The sequence below is a fragment of the Carcharhinus amblyrhynchos genome, chromosome 25, assembly GCF_965287045.1.
Source record: "Carcharhinus amblyrhynchos chromosome 25, sCarAmb.v2.hapA, whole genome shotgun sequence".
NCBI lineage: Eukaryota > Metazoa > Chordata > Chondrichthyes > Carcharhiniformes > Carcharhinidae > Carcharhinus > Carcharhinus amblyrhynchos.
This window is the reverse complement of record NC_137348.1, coordinates 4140929-4160007: the sequence shown is the minus strand read 5'-3', so window position 1 is coordinate 4160007 and position 19079 is coordinate 4140929. Positions and strand designations below refer to the sequence as shown.

General features: G+C 39.6%; 1 protein-coding gene across 2 annotated transcripts in view; it reads left to right on the top strand.

Moving 5' to 3' along the window:
* odf2a (outer dense fiber of sperm tails 2a) overlaps positions 1-19079 on the top strand; it is a 75022-nt gene that overhangs the window by 31339 nt on the left and 24604 nt on the right. Inside the window, exons 13-20 of one of the 2 annotated variants that reach the window (XM_080211896.1) lie at positions 90-225; positions 3373-3483; positions 3903-4007; positions 7187-7345; positions 8287-8378; positions 11372-11534; positions 12537-12662; positions 15140-15690. In XM_080211896.1, the coding sequence (XP_080068022.1) occupies positions 90-225; positions 3373-3483; positions 3903-4007; positions 7187-7345; positions 8287-8378; positions 11372-11534; positions 12537-12662; positions 15140-15313 (1066 nt within the window). In that variant the 3' untranslated portion in view covers positions 15314-15690. Of the gene's footprint in view, positions 1-89; positions 226-3372; positions 3484-3902; positions 4008-7186; positions 7346-8286; positions 8379-11371; positions 11535-12536; positions 12663-15139; positions 15691-19079 lie in introns of those variants that run through there. The other variant, XM_080211895.1, reaches the window with a different exon arrangement.

Genomic DNA, 19079 nt, shown 5'->3' with positions numbered 1-19079 from the left:
GAATCTGTTTATACAAGGAATTCCCATTCTAATTGATTGCATGCCTGGAAGGTTTCAAATGCAATACACAGGATTTTTCCTTCTGGCAGCCGCATTACAGATCTGCTGGATCAAACACATCACGTGGAGGACAAGGCTCGGGGAGAAGTGGAGTCAATGATAAAAAAGCTGCAGAAGATGTCCTCGGAAAGCACTTGCATCAAAATGGAGAATGAGACAATGAAGGTACTGTATTCCTTTGCTCAAAACTCCATCAGAAAATACTTAGAACGCAAGACTTGACTGAACTAATCAATTTTTTAATCATGAAATCTGGGATAACTTATTTTCTAATTACTCGCCTAGCATCAGTCTTTTTTTAAAAGTCACTTTGCAGTTGCCTGTGGTAGTATGCACAGCCAAGGCAATACAAGAATTGACCCTTATGTTGAACAAACTTGGCCTGTGTGGCAGGAGAGGTGGGCTTTATTGGCTGGTGAGAAAGGATCCTGATTATAATGGGATATAATTAAATCACATTTTACTGTTTTCAATGTTGCAACTTTATAAAGCTTATTTATTTTTAGTGTCACAAGTAGGCTTATGTTAACACTGCAATGAAGTCATTGTGGAAAATCCCCTAGTTGCCACACTCTGGCGCCTGTTTGGGTACACTGAGGTAGAATTTAGCATGGCCGATGCAACTAACCAGCACATCTCTTGGACTGAGGGAGGAAACCAGAATACCCAGAGGAAATCTGTGCAGGCACAGGGAGAACATGCAGATTCTGCCTAGTGTTGGGAATTGAACCCAGGTCCCTGGTGCTGTGAGGTGGCAGTGCTAACCACTGTGCCACCAATTTTTGCTGATAACTCAGATGCATTTTGTGACTCCTATTAATGGTAGTCGATTCTTGTTAATTTTTGCTAATCTTTGTAACCTGATATGAATTATTGCATTGCTGTTTAGAAAGAAATATTTCCAGAGATCAGCACCTGCTGCACTCCTGCAAACAGAGCGGAGTCTGCCGTTAAAATTTTGCTCATAAAGAACTGTTGAATGTAGTTTTTGTGGAGGAGCTGGTTTGGAGTTAATTTTCAAAACTCTGCATCTGATTAGAGATTGCTAATTTAGTCTATGTTTAATTTAATTGAGGGCAGTGCAGTTGCTTTATTGCTGGACTAGTAATCCAGAAAACAGGACCAATAGACAGTGGTCATTGTTGTTGGAAACCAATCATCTTCAGCCCAGTACTTAGTTGCAAGTCATGTCCTAGGCCCAATCATCTTCAACTGTTTCATCAATGATCTCCCTACCAATTTAAGGTCACAAGTGAGGATTTGTGCTGATGAATACACACTCTTCAGAATTATTCACAACCCTCAGATACTGAAACCGTCCAGCAAGAACCGGATAATATTCCGGCTTGGGCTGATAACTGACAAGTATCATGGCACTTGAGCAATGATCATCTCCAACAAGAGAGAATTTAACCACTCCCTTGACATTCAATGGGATTACCATTGCTGAATCCCCAGGCATCAGCATCCTGGTCAAGGTGAGGTTATTATTGACTAGCCACTTAAATACTGTGGCTACAAGAGCAAGTCAGAGGCCTGGAATCCTGGAAAGAGTAACTCTTTCAGGTCTCCCCAGAGCCTGTCCACCATCTACAAGACACAAGTTAGGAATGTAATGGAACATTTTCCACCCCCTAGATGGGTGTGACTCCCATAACACTCAAGAAGTTTGACACCATCCATGAGAAAGCAGCCCACTTGATCAGCATCCCATTCACAACTTTAAACATACACTCCCTCCATCACTGATGCACAGTGGCAGGGATGTGTACCATATCTAAGATGTAACTCAACAAGACTCCTTTGGCATCATCTTTGAAACCCATGGCCTCTACCCCTCTATCACCTAAAAGAACAAGTACAGCAGATATGTGGGAACACCACTACCTGCAAGTTTCCCTCTAAGTTGCTTACTGTACTGATTTGGAACAATATTGACTGCATTTCTTCACCGTTGCTTGGTCGAAACTTAGAATTCCCTCCCTAAAAACACTCTAAGTATACCTACACCACATGGGCATCAGTAATTCAAGAAGACAGCTCTCCACCATTTTCTCAAGGGTTGTTAGCAAAGGGGAATGAATGCTGCTTAAGCAGCAATGTTTATAATCCATGACCAGACTTTTAAAAAATTGAGTATGAGTTCAAATCTCACTGCAAGTTCAAGAATTTGAATTGTGTATGTACAAAAAAAACTGGAAATAAACAACTGGGATCAGTAAAAGTAACCATGTAGTTTGATGGATTGTTGCAAAAACTCATTTGGTTCACTAATGAAAGAAACTGTTATATGTGACTTCAGTCCCATGCCACTCTGAAATGGTGCAGCATGTCACTCAATTCGCATCTTCCTAATAGGTATTAAATGGCATCCTCGCCAGTGATATACACATCCAGAGAATGGAAAGGATTGGGAATTATTTATTTTTAGGTGTTTTAAACTGCATTTGTTCAAAGTGTCACAAGCTGCAGCCTCTGAGCTGGGGAAAATTTGAAATGTTAATCAACCTGCATTGAAAGCACTTGCACAAATTGGGATGGGCAGAACAGGAGTTTGTTATTAAATTTGCTTTTAAGTGCTTTGTTATATTGTCTTGAATAGCCTAACAAATATTGACAATGAAAATCTACAAATATCTATTTAAGTGGGGATGACAGTGTATTCATATGAGCCTAGCATAAGGTATCTGCTGGGAATGGGTTGATTGACAAGCATGCTGGTGAATTCCATGGGAAAGCATTTGAGACACTCTCTTGCTCCTCTTTCTGTGAATATAAGCCAGCAAAAGGAAAGGGGCTTGAGAGTCACATACCACTCAGTCAAGTTTTAAATGGGAGATCGCAAAGAACAGACCTTCATCTGGGCATAAGTTCAGCTTTTTGCTGTTTGTTGACTACAATGAATTGTAATGCCAAAAAGGTTAGCCCAAGAAAGGGACAAAGTATCCAGTTACTCATTTTCTGATAGGAGAGAAGTTAATTGGATTACAGTGTGGTTTGATTTATTACTGGTGTCTGTCAATCAGCCCATTTACTTGCAGGCTGTAAAATAAAACAACTTAGTGATTCATATCTGATCTTGTCTCAGTAAAATGGCTTCCGTTCTCCTACTGAAAGATTGGAGTAACACACACTAGATTACAGAAGGATGGATACAAGATATTCTAAGCACATGGCAGTGACTAATTCCATTGTGCCCATGATATTTTAAGGCAAACCTAAAGTTTGCACTTGTCATAAAGTAGTTAACAAATTCCATATTTTTAACATTGTACCTGCTCAGACTGCTTTTTCTTTTCTAAACATAATTAGGCGAATATGTCAGCTGTGGAGGAGAAGCTGACGTTTGCTCAGGCTGAGATGCAGCAACTGAAAGTCTCTATCAAACGCTATGAAGAGCTGGTGGATAGTTACAAATCTCAGGTAATGAGTTCAGGGGACTCGTAACATGCATCTCACTGTTTCACTAAAGTCCAGGTACAAATATTCTTTGTCTAATTTTGATATGTGATCCTACCACTTGCAATTGGGTTGGTAAGTTACGTTTTTTAAAATTTTTGCTGTACGATGGTTGGGAATACTTATTTTGTGGGGATGGTGGGGGCAGTTGCATGTCTGGGTAAGTAAACCTTTGTGCAGCGTGAGGGAATGATGAAAGTAAAAGGTAATTGATTAAAGGCAGAAATAAAAAGAGGAGCTCCGGGCATTGAAAGCAGAGAGGAACTCAATTTTGCTGCAAGTGGGAAATAATTGTAAAACCCTATTTTGAGGGAAATCTTGAGAAACCTTGTACTGATTTTAAAATGCTGTGTTAATAAATAAAATGCTTGGCATGCATCCAGTTAATGAAGACACGAATGGAGGCAGATGAGTGCAACATGAAACTGGAGAAGGCAGAGAAGGAGAACAAGCTACTGAAAGATGATGTGAATAAGGAAATTGAGCAGGTAAATACTGCAGTAGAGGAGCAAGTGTTTCCTTAAGCAAGAGTTTTTTAAAATTTGGGAGTGGTGGGGTTGCAAGGCAGAATTTTTATATATATAAAAAAAATCATGTCTGCCCTATGGATGGAAGCCATGAGGTGGAGGTGCTGCATTGGACTGGGGTGAACACAGTAAGGAGTCTCACAATGCCAGGTTAAAGTCCAACAGGTTTATTTGGAATTATGAGCTTTCGGAGCACTGCTCCTTTATTACCTGATGACAGCAGTGCTCCGAAAGCTCATAATTCCAAATAATCTGGACTTTAACCTGGTGTTGTGAGACGACTTAGTATGGATGGGATGTAAAGGAAGACAGTAAATGTTGTCAATACTACAGATTGGTTGGCATCTGAAACAGAAAAATGTGCTGGCAATTTGGGTGGGTCATTTTATCAGATCTATTTTGCTGCAGTGTGGTTGGGGTGAAATCTTCTGGGAGGAGAAAGCTATTATGTGCAATATGTTTTGAGTTCAGGAAAGGGCTAACAACATTCTGGGTGTAACTACACCATACAAACTGCAGCAGTTCAAGAAGACAGCTTGCCACCACCACCTCAAGGACATTTGGGATTTGTGATAAATGCGAATCCTAGCAGTGCTGCCAAAAATGGATGGGAAAGGCAGAATTTAACAGTCACCAAGTTTATTTTGTAGCTGCTGTTTGTTCTTCCCCTTGCCTCCACTAAAATACAATTGCACGTGAGAGTTGAAACCACATCATCAAGGGCAGTGGGCTTCAAGAGTGGAGCATTGTATTAGGATTTAGTAATGCCTCCACTAAGGATTAGTGCTTAGCACATTTATGGAGACAATTTCTGTTATAAATGTGAACTTGGAAATTAATAATGGAAAAGTTGACAGAACTAGCCTTAAGTGTTTTCTCTCCATTACAAGCTTTGGTATGTTTTTGATCTTTGAAATGGCAGATGTAATGATATAAAATTTTATTTTTGTGTCTTTACAATGCTTTTCAGATGCTAACTTCCCTGTACATTTCCTGATGACTGACTTTCTTTATATGCCATTCTAGATGTATGTTTAAAGATTTTAAAATTGATAAAATATTTTCTTCTGTTCTCCAGCGGACTAGTTTTTGGGGAATCAAAGGGTGTGAAAGAATAAGGCAAGTGCACATTATCTGTGATGTTCCACAGTGCTTTAGATTCCTTTTTCACGTACCCTTTGACAAAGTTCCTGGCCACTGTAGGAACGTTAGTCAGGCAGATAATTGAAGCCACTGAAATGGCTAAGCAAACCACTGGGTTGTACTGACACCCCCTCGACTGCAATTAAGGATAGGTAATAAATGCTGATCTTGCTAGCAATTCTCACATCATATGAATACATTAAAGAAAAAGGGTGAACTTGTCCACTGGAGAAAAGAAGAAAATATTTTATCATTTTTAAAATCTTTAAACATTACAACCATTCCAACAAGAATAGTTGCAGTTCTGGACTTCATTTTCGGTTACAAAGTTGTGCATGTGGAAAGTGTAGCAGCGGGGGAGGATTTTGGTGTTAGTAATCATAATTCAGCAAAGAAAAGTTAAAGTTCTAAATCAGGGTACGGCAGTCTTACTAAGCTATGAAGTGATTGAGCAAAAGTGGATTGGAAACAGCTATGTGAAGACAAATCTATAGTAGTGGGAGATGTTCAAATTAAACAGCTAATTAAAGAAGGGTGGAATGGCCAAACAGAGCTCCTGGATGTCAAGGAAAGCTTGTGTAAGACACCAAGAACTCAACACTACAGCAAGCTGAGAGGATGTAGAAAATGGAAGGGTGAAATCAAAAAGAAAATTGGGGAATCAAAGGGCATGAAAGAATATGGCAAGTGAAATCAAGCAGCACACAAAGATGTTTTATCAATACAAAGAGGAACTCTGGAAAGAGGAAGGCCCAGAAAAGTCCAAAAAGATAACTCACGTGTAGAGAAGCAGATGTGGGTATGGTACTTGATGAATACTTGGTACCTGTCTTCACAAAAGATGGGAGATTACAGACATTGCAGTTGAGAAGGAGTCTGCAGGATCCTGCTTCTAGTTTCTATAGTTCTTGGGGCTCAAGGGATATGAGGGGAAGGAAGGATCAGGATGTTGAATTCTATGAAAAGCCATGATCAAAATGAATGGCAGAGCAGGCTGAAAGGCCAAATGGCCTATTCCTGCTTCTAGTTTCTATGAATGTGATAAACATAAAGAAAGAAAGAGAAAGAGTTACTGGGATTAACATCTTTAAAAGTGGATAAATCACCAGGACCGATAATGTGTCCCAAGCTGTTAAAAGAAGCCAGGGAGTAGATGGTGGAACATCTAACCATTGTTTTCCAATCGGGTGTAGTGCTGGAAGATTGGAGGGTTGTTAACATTGTATCTTTGTTTAAAAAGAGCAAATAATTACAGGCCTGTCAGTCTGACCTCAGTAATGGGAAATTATTGGAATCCATTCTGAGATGCATGATAAACTGTCACTTAGGAAGGAATTGATTAATCAAGGACAGTCAGCATGGATTTAAGGAAAAGTCATGTCTGACTAATTTGATTGAACTTTTTGAAGTAGCCGTCACAAAGATTGAGGGTAGTGCAGTTGATGTGGTCTATGTGGATTTTAGCAAGGCATTTGACATGGCAAACTGGTTAAAGTTAAAGCCCATGTGATTCAGGGGAATGTAGCAAGCTAGACACAAAATTGGGTGAGTGGCATGGACTAAAGGCTAATTCTTGATTTGGTGTACAAAATTGAGAGGGGGCCTGGATAGAATGGATGTGAAGGGCCTATTTACCTTGAAGAGGTCAGTGACCAGGGCGCCCAGATTTAAAGTGATTTGTAGAAGGAAGTGAGCAAACATTATTTTTCATCCAGAGGATGGTAGGGGTCTGAAACTTGCTGCCTGAAAGGGAGGTAGAGGCAGTAAACCTCATCTCATTTAAAAGGTGCCTGAATGTGCCCTGAAGTGGTGTAATTTGCAAGGCTGTGGACCAAGTACTGGAAAGGGGAATTAGGCTGCTGTGCCAGCTGAAAAAACGAACCAGACATGACAAACCAAGTGGCATCCTTCTGTGCCATAAACTTTCAATGATTATGTAGGTTTACACTGGTGAATATATTTCTAATGGACACCTTGACACCTTTGTGTTCATGTAGGTGCGGAGACAGATGCAGAAAAAGTTGACTGATTTGGAACCTGTTCCTGAGTTGTTGAAGTTAACTGAGCATAAACTGCAGGACTGTCAACAGCAGCTCATCATATATGAAAGGAAAAATGTAGATCAGTCAGCAATCATATGTGATCTCAAGATGGAGGTAGTTTTAAACTTCTGTTCAGCTTATTTTAGCTGTTAATCTAACACACTTGGTGGTCTGCTCTGGTTTAAACGTTTGTAGGTTTCAGTCACATTCCAATACTTCAGTATGTAGTTTAGTCTTGCCCAAGGTGCACTGCATTGTCTGAGGAACCATCTTTCAGATATGTTCACCCAGGGACTGTCTTCCTGCTTCAGGCAGTCAAATGAATATTGAAGATTCTGACTATATGAAAAGAGCATTTAAAAGCATTGAATTCATTCATCTTGTACCATATTATGGAATCTTGGTGTGTGTGCAAATTGACTGCTTATATCAGTGTTAACTTGCATAAACCGTTCAAAGTCATTAATTGAATGAGAAGCATTGTGGGACAGTTAAAAGATGCTAGTTCTTTTTAAGCTTCATATTTTCTGTATTGAATAACAATAATGGTGCATTTATATTAATGCAAAACTTGGGCCTCTGGCCTTGCTCTGTAGGAGCATTGTTCAAAATAATGTGACGGCTCTCCTCTGTAATTTAATACAATATTCTATCCTCTGTTACTTTTTTGTTAAAAATAGGTCAATCTGAAGTTTTCAGTGAATTTGCAGGTGCTAACCCTCTGGTATAACTTTTAAGCGCACTTAGAATTCGGGCCAGCTTTTACTATTTTTCAAATTTATCCTAGATTAGTTGTAAAGCTTTATAGTGCCTTTAACATGTGAATCATGTCTGTGCTGCTGACTGCAAAACTCCCATGCACCTCACTCTGTTTATTTACTTATCCTGGGGTGAAGAGTGGGAAGGAACTAGGGGGACAAAAAATGTTGCATTCAGTTTCCATAACTTGGGCAATATGTTGATATTAAATCGGCATTCTTGTTTCAATGTGAAATGGTTGTCAAATTCTGAGAAGATTCCTGTTGAATTTAGTTCTTTCAACCATATCTTCACAGATTGAGGAACAAAACAGCAAGACGAGAGAGAAGTGCCAGTACCTGCAAGAAGAAAATCATAACTTGAAGCTAAAATTGGAGACTCTGGAAAGGTTCGTTGTGTATAATTAGACAGGACAGAGCAAACTTGACAATGTTGTTGTAAACCCAAACTCCTTAATCGTTACTGTTGGAATGCATTCTGTATTTTTATTTCCAGGGTTTCATTTTTCAGCCCTCTTTTTTTTTCTGTCTGATTCATTTACGTGCCTGGAAAAGAATTTCCCACCCCAATTCTGTTTTCCTTCCCTCCTGAATGACCTCTCCTAAAATTGCTGAAACTTTCTTTACTCTTCCAAAGATAGAATTTGTGTGAAATTCATTTGGGTCTGGTAGTGAAACTGTTGTATTTTCTCATTTATAAATCTTGAGAGGAGCGATGTTTCTGCCAGATTGTTGCATTAGAAGTGACTCTTTAAGTCCATTCGCTAACGTTTTCTTCTCATCTTGGGCCATTTTCTGTTGCGTGTTCATGCGGAATTCTGGTGTCCTCTCTCTTTAAGGAGAAACTATTGGAAAACTGTCAGAAAGTAGCCTTTGGTTCCCAAATACAAATTTAAACTTTAATCTGAATTTTAAATCATTTGATTAAGGATTTAAGCATTTTTAAAGAATTTATTAATGTCACATGTATTAGTGAAAATTATTGTTTCTTGGACATACTGCATTAAGAAGGAGAGAGTGCAGAATGTAGCGTTACAGTCATAGCTAGGGTGCAGAGAAACATCAACTTAATGCAAGGTAGGCCTATTCAAAACTCTGGCAGCAGGGAAGAAGCTGTTCTTCAGTTAGTGGGTACATGACCTCAAACATTTTTGTCTTTCTCCAAATGGAAGACGGTGGAAGAGAGACCAAAAGAGAAAATGCTGGGAAATCTCAGCATGTCTGGTAGCTTCTGTCAGGAGAGAAAAGAGCTGATGTTTCAAGTCTAGATGACCCTTTGTCAAAGCTAGAAGTGAAAGAGAGTATGTCCGGGGAGCATGGGATCCTCGATTATGCTGGCTGGTTTTCCAGGGCAGTGGGAAGTGTAGGCAGAGTCAGTGGATGGGAGGCTGGTTTGCATGATGGACTGGGTTTCGTTCATGACTTTTTTGTAGTTTCTTCAGGTCTTGGACAGAGCAGTTAAAATCGTGTACCCAGTGAAGCTGTTAGGTTTGGGAGATGTCATGCTTGCACCCAGTTAGCTCAAAAATATCCACGAAATAATAACTGATCACGAATGCAGATTCCTATTATACCAGTAAATAAAGTAAAATTATTTTGAATTAACTATTTTTAAAACCAAAGCAGTTATGCATGCCCTGAGGTCAGTTGGACTATCAATTTTGATAACATTTGCCAAATTAAGAACACACAAACACCTTCTGTCTGCAGACAGAAAATGGCCCAGATCTAAGTGATTTCTTTAAGTGAAATTTTCTCACTTACAGAAAATCAAATTCTTTAAAAATGCTTAAATCCTTAATCAAATGATTTAAAATTCAGATTAAAGTTTTAATTTATATTTGGGAACCAAAGGCTGCTTTCTGACAGTTGCTGCCTTTAGAAAGCTACAGAAGTTTCAGCACTTTCCTTTAGGCATCAGGCTGGGTTACACACAGTTTAGCAGTGGAATAACCCAATTAAATGTTTCATAGTGGAATTCTCCAGTTCTATGAAAACAATGAATCTTTTGTAGTGAGCAACCTTTTCTGTTTGGGGGATATAGTTCAAAGACGTTTAAATTCTGGATTTGATTTGATTTATTGTTGCCATGTGTATTAGTATACAATGAAAAGTATTGTTTCTTGAGCTATACAGACACAGCATACCGAACATAGAGAAGGAAAGGAGGGAGTGCAGAATGTAGGGTTACAGTCATAGCTAGGGTGTAGAGAAAAATCAACTTAGTGTGAGGTAGGTCCATTCAAAAGTCTGATGGCAACAGGGAAGAAGCTGTCCTTGAGTCGGTTGGTACGTATCCTCATAATTCTGCATCTTTTTCCCAACTCATGAAGGTGGAAGAGAGAATGTCCTGGGTGCGAGGTCCTTGATTATCTGGCTGCTTTTCCAAGGCAGCGGGAAGTGTAGACGGAGTAAATGGATGGGAGGCTGGTTTGAAGAATGGACTGACTTCATTCATGACCCTTTTAGTTTCACGTGGCCTTGGACAGTAAAAAGTCTGACAACACCAGGTTTTAGTCCAACCGATTTATTTGATAATAGACTCACAGGCTTTCGGGGTTAGCTCCTTCGTCAAGTGAATGGAGAGTAAATAAATAAATCGGTTGGACTAAAACCTGGTGTTGTCAGACTTTTTACTGTGTTTACGCCAGTCCAACGCCAGCATACCCACGCCTTGGACAGAGGCAGGAGTCATATCAAGTTGTGATACAACTGAAAAAATGCTGTCTACGATGCATCTGTAGAAATTGGTGAGAGCTGTAGTGGACTTGCCAAATTCCCTTTGCCTCCTGAGAAAGCAGAGGCGTTGGTGGGCTTTCTTAACTATAGCATGGAGGGACAATAACAGGTTGTTGGTGATCTGAAAACCTGGAATTTCTTTTTGTGCATTTGGCAGGAATTATTATATCCTAGTTGCGACCACTAAAACAAGTCACCTTATGTCATACATTTCAAAGGGTTCATGTGTAGTGTCCAGGACTTGTCACAAAGTAGGCAAATGTGACGGCCATTTGCACACTATAATGCCCCACAAACAATACTGAGATGAATGATTAGTTCATCTGCTTCTGGTGGTGTTGGTTGAAGGAGGAATGTTGTCTAGGAGATTGGGAAAACTCTCTTTTTGTCTTTGAGTATTGCTATAGGATTGTTAATATTCACCTGAAGCTCCAGAACAAGCAAATGGGCATCAGTAAAATATTTTGTCCAGAGGACAGCATCATTACTGTATCATAACACTAACCTCAATAACGCGCTCAATTCCTGAAATGTGAATGGATTAATTAAAATTGATTTGTGGTGTTCAGTATGTTAGAAATCCAGACATGGTAGAAGAAAATAAAGATATATTGGACATTGAAGGAAGTGTTGATTATTATAGGAAGCTGGAAGATTTGGACGCCCAAAACCGGGAGCTGACTCAGGTGGTGACAAAACGGGAGGAGACCATTTACCACAACCAACAGCGATTAGAAGATAAAACCCGTGAGTGCACCAGCCTGGCTAGGCAGCTAGAGGCCGCTGTTGATGATGCCAGACGCCAGGTCAGTTCTGTAAGATTTTATCAAATGTAAAACAGGAGGAGGTCACTCGAACCCTGGAGCCATTTCCGCCATTCATTTCAATCATACTTGACCTGGATCTTGACTCCAACTATCTTCCCAGGTTCCATAACTCTTAATACCCCTGCCTAACCAAAATGATCAATTTTGCAGCCTTTTTAATCTTGAATATAAACTTGTATCTTGTGATTCATGGCTATGCACTGCTACTGTGAAGTCAGTGCCTGCAATCTGCATTTGCTTAGTACAATCCTAATAAATTATGTGATGTTTCAAAAAAAAATACAAAGTATAACCAGATGGCAGCTTTAATTAATCACTGCTCAAATTTTAAAAATTGAATCCTTGGAAATTAATGGTCTTCTCAGCAAAAATGCTATGACCAGGAATGCATTACCTGAAAGGTGGGTTCAGTAGTAACTTCAAAAGGATAATATAAATGCTTGAAGGGCTAAAAGGCAGGGCAGAGGAATCAATGGATAGCTGTTTAAGAGCTGGCACAAACGAGATGGACCAATGGCTACCTGAGCCACATCGCTTTTATTTAATATGCTTCCATCAGGAATTTCTTCAGCCAGAGGGTGGTGAATCTGTGGAACTCATTGCCAGAGAGCTGTAGAGGCCAGGTCATTGAGTGTCTTTAAGACAGAGAGAGAGAGAGAGAAGTTCTTGATCAATAAGGAGATCAAGGGTAATAGAGTGAAGGCAGGAGAATGGGGACGAGAATCATATCAGACATGATTGAGTCTGCACTGCCATTCAATGGGCCAAATGGCCTAATTCTGCTCCTATATTTTATGGTCTTATGGTCACCATATATTGCATTCCAAATTTCTTATCTCCTACCTCCTGCCTGGATTTTCTGCCTTTAACTTTTAGTTCCCTAGTTACTGATCCTGGTTTCTGTCAGTAGAAGCTGTCAACATGGGTCAGATTGCCACCAAAAATATATTGGGAATAGTGATCACATATCTGTTTAATCAGGTGGATCAAACCAGGGAGAGAGCCCAATCAAAGGAGCGAACGACACAGAGCAAAATAATGGACCTTGAAGCACAGCTGAGCAGAACAAAAACAGAATTGACTCAGCTACGACGGAGCAAAGATGATGTAAGTCATGGGTTACAAAATATGCATTTTTTAAAAAGTAGATATATTGTTGAATCTGCCCTGCAGAACAGGCAACCTCATATTTGTGTTTGCATGTATATGCTTATTTATTAATGCAAGGTTGCTAACCTTTATCTAGTCAAATCTTCATGGAGAACTCGGATATTATTTTCCTTTGTCAGCAAAATGTTTTGAGATGAGAAAAACATCTTTTGTTAATATTTCATCCACCCAGCAAAATATAGTGAATGGAAGTGTTATCCTAGCAAACAAAAGTATGCTATTTGATAGGCAATTCTGCTTTCCTAGTTATCAGAATTCCTTGAGGACATGACTTTAATTTGAAGGAGGGAATTGAATTTAAGGAGTGGTTACTGCATGTAACTGGAATACTGTTTGTGTGATTGCATAGTATCTTCACAGTGGTTAGTTTTCTTCCCTCTTTCTTTGCCTCCTTCCCCTTCCTCAAATTTTACAATTTCTAATTGTGGATTAAACTGTGTTTCAAACTTCTCATGACTAAGATCATTGGATCTTTCTGAAAAGAGTGGTTAGCACTGCTGTCCAATTCCTGGCTTGGGTCACTCTCTCTATGGAGTTTGCACATTCTTCCTGTGTCTGCATGTCTTCCAGGTGCTCTACTATAGAACATAGAACACTACAGCACAAACAGGCCCTTCGGCCCACAAGTTGCGCCAATCACATCTATACCTACCAAGCCATAGAACTATCTGTAACTTCCAATGCCATTAGATCCCATATACTCATCCAGGAGTCTTTTAAAAGACTCCAGCATGTTTGCCTCTACCACCACCGATGGCAGCCGATTCCACTCACTCACCACCCTCTGAGTGAAAAACTTTACCCTAACATCTCCTCTGTACTTGCTTCCCAGCACCTTAAACCTGTGTCCTCTCGTAGTGATCATTTCAGCCCTGGGAAATAGCCCCCGAGAATCCACCCTATCTATTCCTCTCAACATTTTATAAACCTCTATCAGGTCACCTCTCAACCTTCATCTCTCCAGGGAGAAGAGACCTAGCTCCCTCAACCTATCTTTATAAGGCATGCCTCCCAATTCAGGCAACATCCTTGTAAATCTCCTCTGCACCCTCCAAATAGCTTCCACGTCCTTCCTGTAGTGAGGCGACCAGAACTGCGCACAGTACTCCAAGTGGGGTCTGACAAGGGTCCTATAAAGTTGCAGCATTACCTCCCGACTCCTAAACTCAATCCCTCGATTAATGAAGGCCAGTACACCATATGCCTTCTTGACCACATCCTCCACCTGCGAGGCCGATTTGAGTCCTATGGACCCGGACCCCAAGATCCTTCTGCTCTTCAACCCAGCTAAGACTCCTACCCTTGATATTGTACTCCTGCATCCTGTTGGTCCTGACAAAATGGACTACTACACATTTATCCACGTTGAAGTCCATCTGCCACTTCTCTGCCCAGTCTTGCATCCTATCTATGTCACGCTGCAACTTCTGACATCCCTCCAGAGTATCCACAACACCACCAACCTTCGTATTGTCGGCGAACTTACTAACCCATCCCTCCACTTCCTCATCTAGGTCATTTATGAAAATGACAAACAGTAAGGGTCCTAGAACAGATCCCTGGGGCACTCCACTGGTGACTGACCTCCATGCAGAAAAAGATTCATCCACAACCACACTCTGCCTTCTGCAGTCAAGCCAGTTCTGGAACCACAAGGCCAAAGCCCCTTGGATCCCATGCCCTGTCACCTTCTCAAGAAGTCTTGCATGGGGGACCTTATCAAACGCCTTGCTGAAGTCCATGTAAACCACGTCCACCGCTCTTTCTTCATCAATGTGTTCAGTCACATTTTCAAAGAACTCAGCTAGGCTCGTAAGGCATGACCTGCCCTTGACAAAGCCATGCTGACTATTCCTGATCATTCTAAACTTCTCTAAATGCTCATAAATCTTGTCCCTGTTGTTTCCTCCCACACTCCAGAGAGGTGCAGGTTAGGTGAATTAGCCATACTAAATTCTCCCTCAGCGTACCTTAACAGACACCAAACGTGGCAACTAGGGGATTTTCAGTGTGAATGTAAGCCTACTTGTGACTAATAAATAAATTTTAGATATTTGTAATTGCTCACCTCCCAGTACTTTTATGATTCCACCCATCTGAAATGACCTAAGGCAATCGTAGTTGATAAAGTGCAGTAGCTTTCTGGCCTGTCTCATTGCAGTGACTTTGCTGCTTTGCACCATGTGTGATTCTTGTCACAAAAAAAAATTTCAGACCCCTTGGTCTTTGGCCACACTCATCCCTGATTTTCTTTGGGTGGGGTAAAAGGGTGGGTTTGAGGAGAGCGGGTGACTTAACACAGCCTGGCACAATGGCAACAGTAGTCATAGCTAAATGTATGATAAACAAATTACCTTACTGACTGCTGAAAGTCTAATTGTGTCAAATCCAATTTGTGCAAAATTGCTTCTTAGGCTGAGAGGCGATTCCAGAGCCGCTTGCAAGACCTGAAGGATCGCCTGGAGCAGTCGGAATGCACCAACCGTAGCATGCAGAATTATGTCCAGTTCCTCAAATCTTCATACGCAAATGTATTTGGTGATACTGCATTAACAAGTTCTCCAGTTCAATCTAGATCACCTCTCTGAAGATCCCTGGCAATATCAAAAATTTTAACTCCCTGACTTTTACTCCTGCTTTTACTATTTTTAAGGGGTGTAGACCTATAAATGCTCTTAAAAGGAACACCATGTGAAGCACATTCTTATGAACTGGTTAATATTTTATACAGATTGCAGACTCCAAGGGCAATAATTATTCCAGCCTCAAGTACTACTTGCCCTCAACTAACAAACTTGTCAAATGAATCTTAAGAACTATTTAATTACAGGCTCCCATGCGTATGGGATGAGTACATGAATTATTTAAGACTGTCCTGAGTTTCAGATCAATGTATTTAGAATTGAAAATTCCCTAGTACTTATTAAAATTGTGACTTATTCACTGGTAAATTAAGCAACACACAGACTTTGGGTAACAGTATCCATTTGTATTTAACCTTTCAGATTTATACCTTTTTGATTTGTGCACAGGAGTGTTGCTATGATTTAGTGAAAATGTTCTTTTTACACTAAACCATTCAGCCTGTTGTCAGCTGTACTAAGTAGCAGGCTAAGGGAAATTAATAGTGTTAGATTGACACAGGAGAGATGACTGTTTCTCCATCATTCCTTGGTTGTAGATCGGTTCCTCATCCTTTTAATTTTCATTTCTGGAATCTGTCCAGCCCTTTTCTCTCCTTTCCTCTTTTCCACTTTCTCCACTAGCCTCCTCTTTTTAATTTATGCCTGCTTGGTATCATCTACGCAATTGCATGTGCTCTTGCGTGCTATGTTTGAAGATGGAACTTCTGTTAAATTGTATAGAAGAAAAATTGAGTTGACAGCAGTTCCTTAAATCTTGCCTGCATCTATTCCTCAAAAACGTTTTCTTTCATGGTATTTTAAACTGATGCAGATTTGCCAATTGCAACTTTTAAATTGTCCCAGAGATAGATAGATTTGCAAAATTAATAATATCAGTGAGAATATACAAGTCTCAATTTGTATGTTTTGTAATTTAAAGAAAAAAAATTTTATGTAAATGAAGAGCTGCGCTTTAGTGTCCAAGTTCCATGCTGCACTTGGCCTTTGGGTAGTTAATGCAGACACGTAATCCCTCTGTGCTTAAATACTTCATTTTGATAAAGACAGGCTAAATCATCAAAAATGTCAATGTAAATGACTTTGTAAAATTCTGATATTAACTGATTTTGAATTTTTTTCTTGAATCCATTTTATAATTGATGAATACTGGATTGCATTAACTGTACTGATTGCAGGCTCTTCCTGTCTGTCTTTGTGCCTCGATCTTTCACTCTCCAAGTTACTGTGATTCGTCTCTGTCAGATGACCTGGGACTGGTATTGTGCTAGAATGAGGTTCAGTAGGCTGAGGGACCACCTCTGTCCAAATCTGTGGTATGAATGAGAACCACCCCATTAAAAGTGGAGCAGGCTTTCCATGCCAAAATCTAACATTCTCAAATAAAAGGCCCATTTGGCAAACAAAACTGTTTTCATTCAGTTGTGCAGAAATAGCACAAGGAATGCTGTGGATTTTTAAAGTCTTGCCGAGGAAATGTTAGATTTAAGTCTCTATCACAGAATGGATTTAAAATTAGTGAATTGTTTTCCAGCTGTTAACTTGTTTGAGACACCAGTTGCTGCGTGGTTCATTTCCATTTTCTATTTTAAAGTAATATTTCAGTTTAAATATTTGGACTATTAAATAGCCCATCTCCTGAATTTGGGATCAAAAATATTTCTTAATAAACAGTCCATGGTACTAAATTGCACCGTATTTGTGCAGAGGGGAATAACCAGTTGAGTTCCGGTTTCTTTTATACACATGGACAACTATGAAGTGTTAATTTTTGATCTGTTAACATCCATGTAAATATATTGGGCAGGACTGTAATGAGCCACAGTACATCAATCCATGTCTATTTCAAGAAATCCTCTGCAACAAGGAAGCCAAATTAGTAAAAGGGTGGGAGAAAATGAGTTTGGCATAGTTTAACCTATTCATAAGCATTCAAGTAGAGGCATCAATACACTGGGCACTAAATCAGATTTTACTCTATTCAAAAGTCAGCTCAGCCTTTTAAAGCTTCCACTAGTAACACATTCTCTGATTATGTACTTCCTACAGTACATGTATCCTAGTCCTTCTCAAGTGCTAAAGTGTGGAAACTTGCAATATGGCTTTATGTTCTTTGAAAGTTATTGCTCATGACATTTTCATTACCAGCAGATCTCCTGTGGCATTGCTCTTGCTCTTGGACCTGTGCTGGCTGTGATGTTTGTTTACAAATGTGGCCTTTTCCCTTTAAGGCCACTGCTTTTGTAATAAACTCAAGAGCATTGAGAACTACTTGTAAAGTTCACACTTCTGAGCAGTCTCTTCGTATCTTGTATGCAGATAGTAATTTTCATGCCTTAAGGCCTCACCGTAACCACACAATCAATCCATGTGAAGTTAAACAAAGGATTTCTTTCATCTGCACGATTGTGGTTTTTAGGTACTTTTAATAGTTTAATTGACGACAAGTTAAATTTTAGTTTTGTAAAGCTTTGGATTTAAGTAGCAATTCTCCATATTAATAGTGTCACAAAATGTAGGATGCTATTAAAATGATTGATTTTAGTTGTGCATTAAAAAAAACTGCCATGTGTTTTGCAGTATTGCTTAAGTGACCAGCATTTGGGAATGGTCTTTGTTTACGTCGCTGAACCAATGTTTTGCACCAACTGGTTTTTGCTTTCAGCATTTCATCTTCAGCTGAGCGGTTTCCCAAAGATAGCTGCCCCTCTCCCCTGCTGTTCTCCTGTCTTTAGCCTCTAATTTCTGGCTGACCTCATTCCTGGGGATGGCTGCTACTTTCTCTGGGCAGCAACTAAACAATTAGTAGTCAATGCTGAGAGCTAGAAAGTAGTTTGGACACAGACGGGGTGTTGAGGAAGCAGTGGCAAGAGAAAGTGGCAGCCATCCCCAGGAGTGAGGTCAGCCAGAAATTAGAGGCTAAAGACAGGAGAACAGCAGGGGAGAGGGGCAGCTATCTTCGGGAAACAGTTCAGCTAGAGATGAAATGCTGAAAGCAAAAACCAGTTGGTGCAAAATATTGTTTACGTTGCTGAACCAAAGACCATTCCCAGATGTTGGTCACTTAAGCAATATTGTGTGATAATTACTGGCTAGATTTGACCAATAGGTGTTTGGTTGTTTGGGAAACAGGAGCCCATGTTTAAGATTACGAGGAAAACAGATAATTGTGTTTTCAGTCTTTGAGGGACTAAGTGATTACTATCAATTTGCTGAAGTAAAAAATTATTCTTTGTAGTATTTTATTATCTTTCCTCTATTTTAAATACTTTGTTTATTTAACGAAAGAGAGGTCAAAGTTCTCATCATTTCCGCAAACGGTTCTCACTAAAGCACCACAAGAAACCAGTATTGCAGATTGGAACACTGCCGTGAATAACATCAGAGTTTTGTAACCTGTAAATTGGGGACTCTTGGATATGAAAATTTAAAGTATAATTTTTTTGATGTAGAGAATTTCTTTTTAAAAATACAAATTGTAGTATTTATTAAAGTAGAAGATAGATAATAAAACTACAAACAACAATCTTGTACTTCAGCAAATTAACAGTAAGTACTTAGTCCCTTTAAAAAAAACTAAAAACCCAAAAATATGCTGATGTCCTGTTTCCCAAAGAAAAACCATAAAACTACTGATTAAATCTAGCCAATGATTACCACACCGTACAGCTTATGTGGCCTGGACTTGGGAACGGTCTTCAGTTCAGTTTTA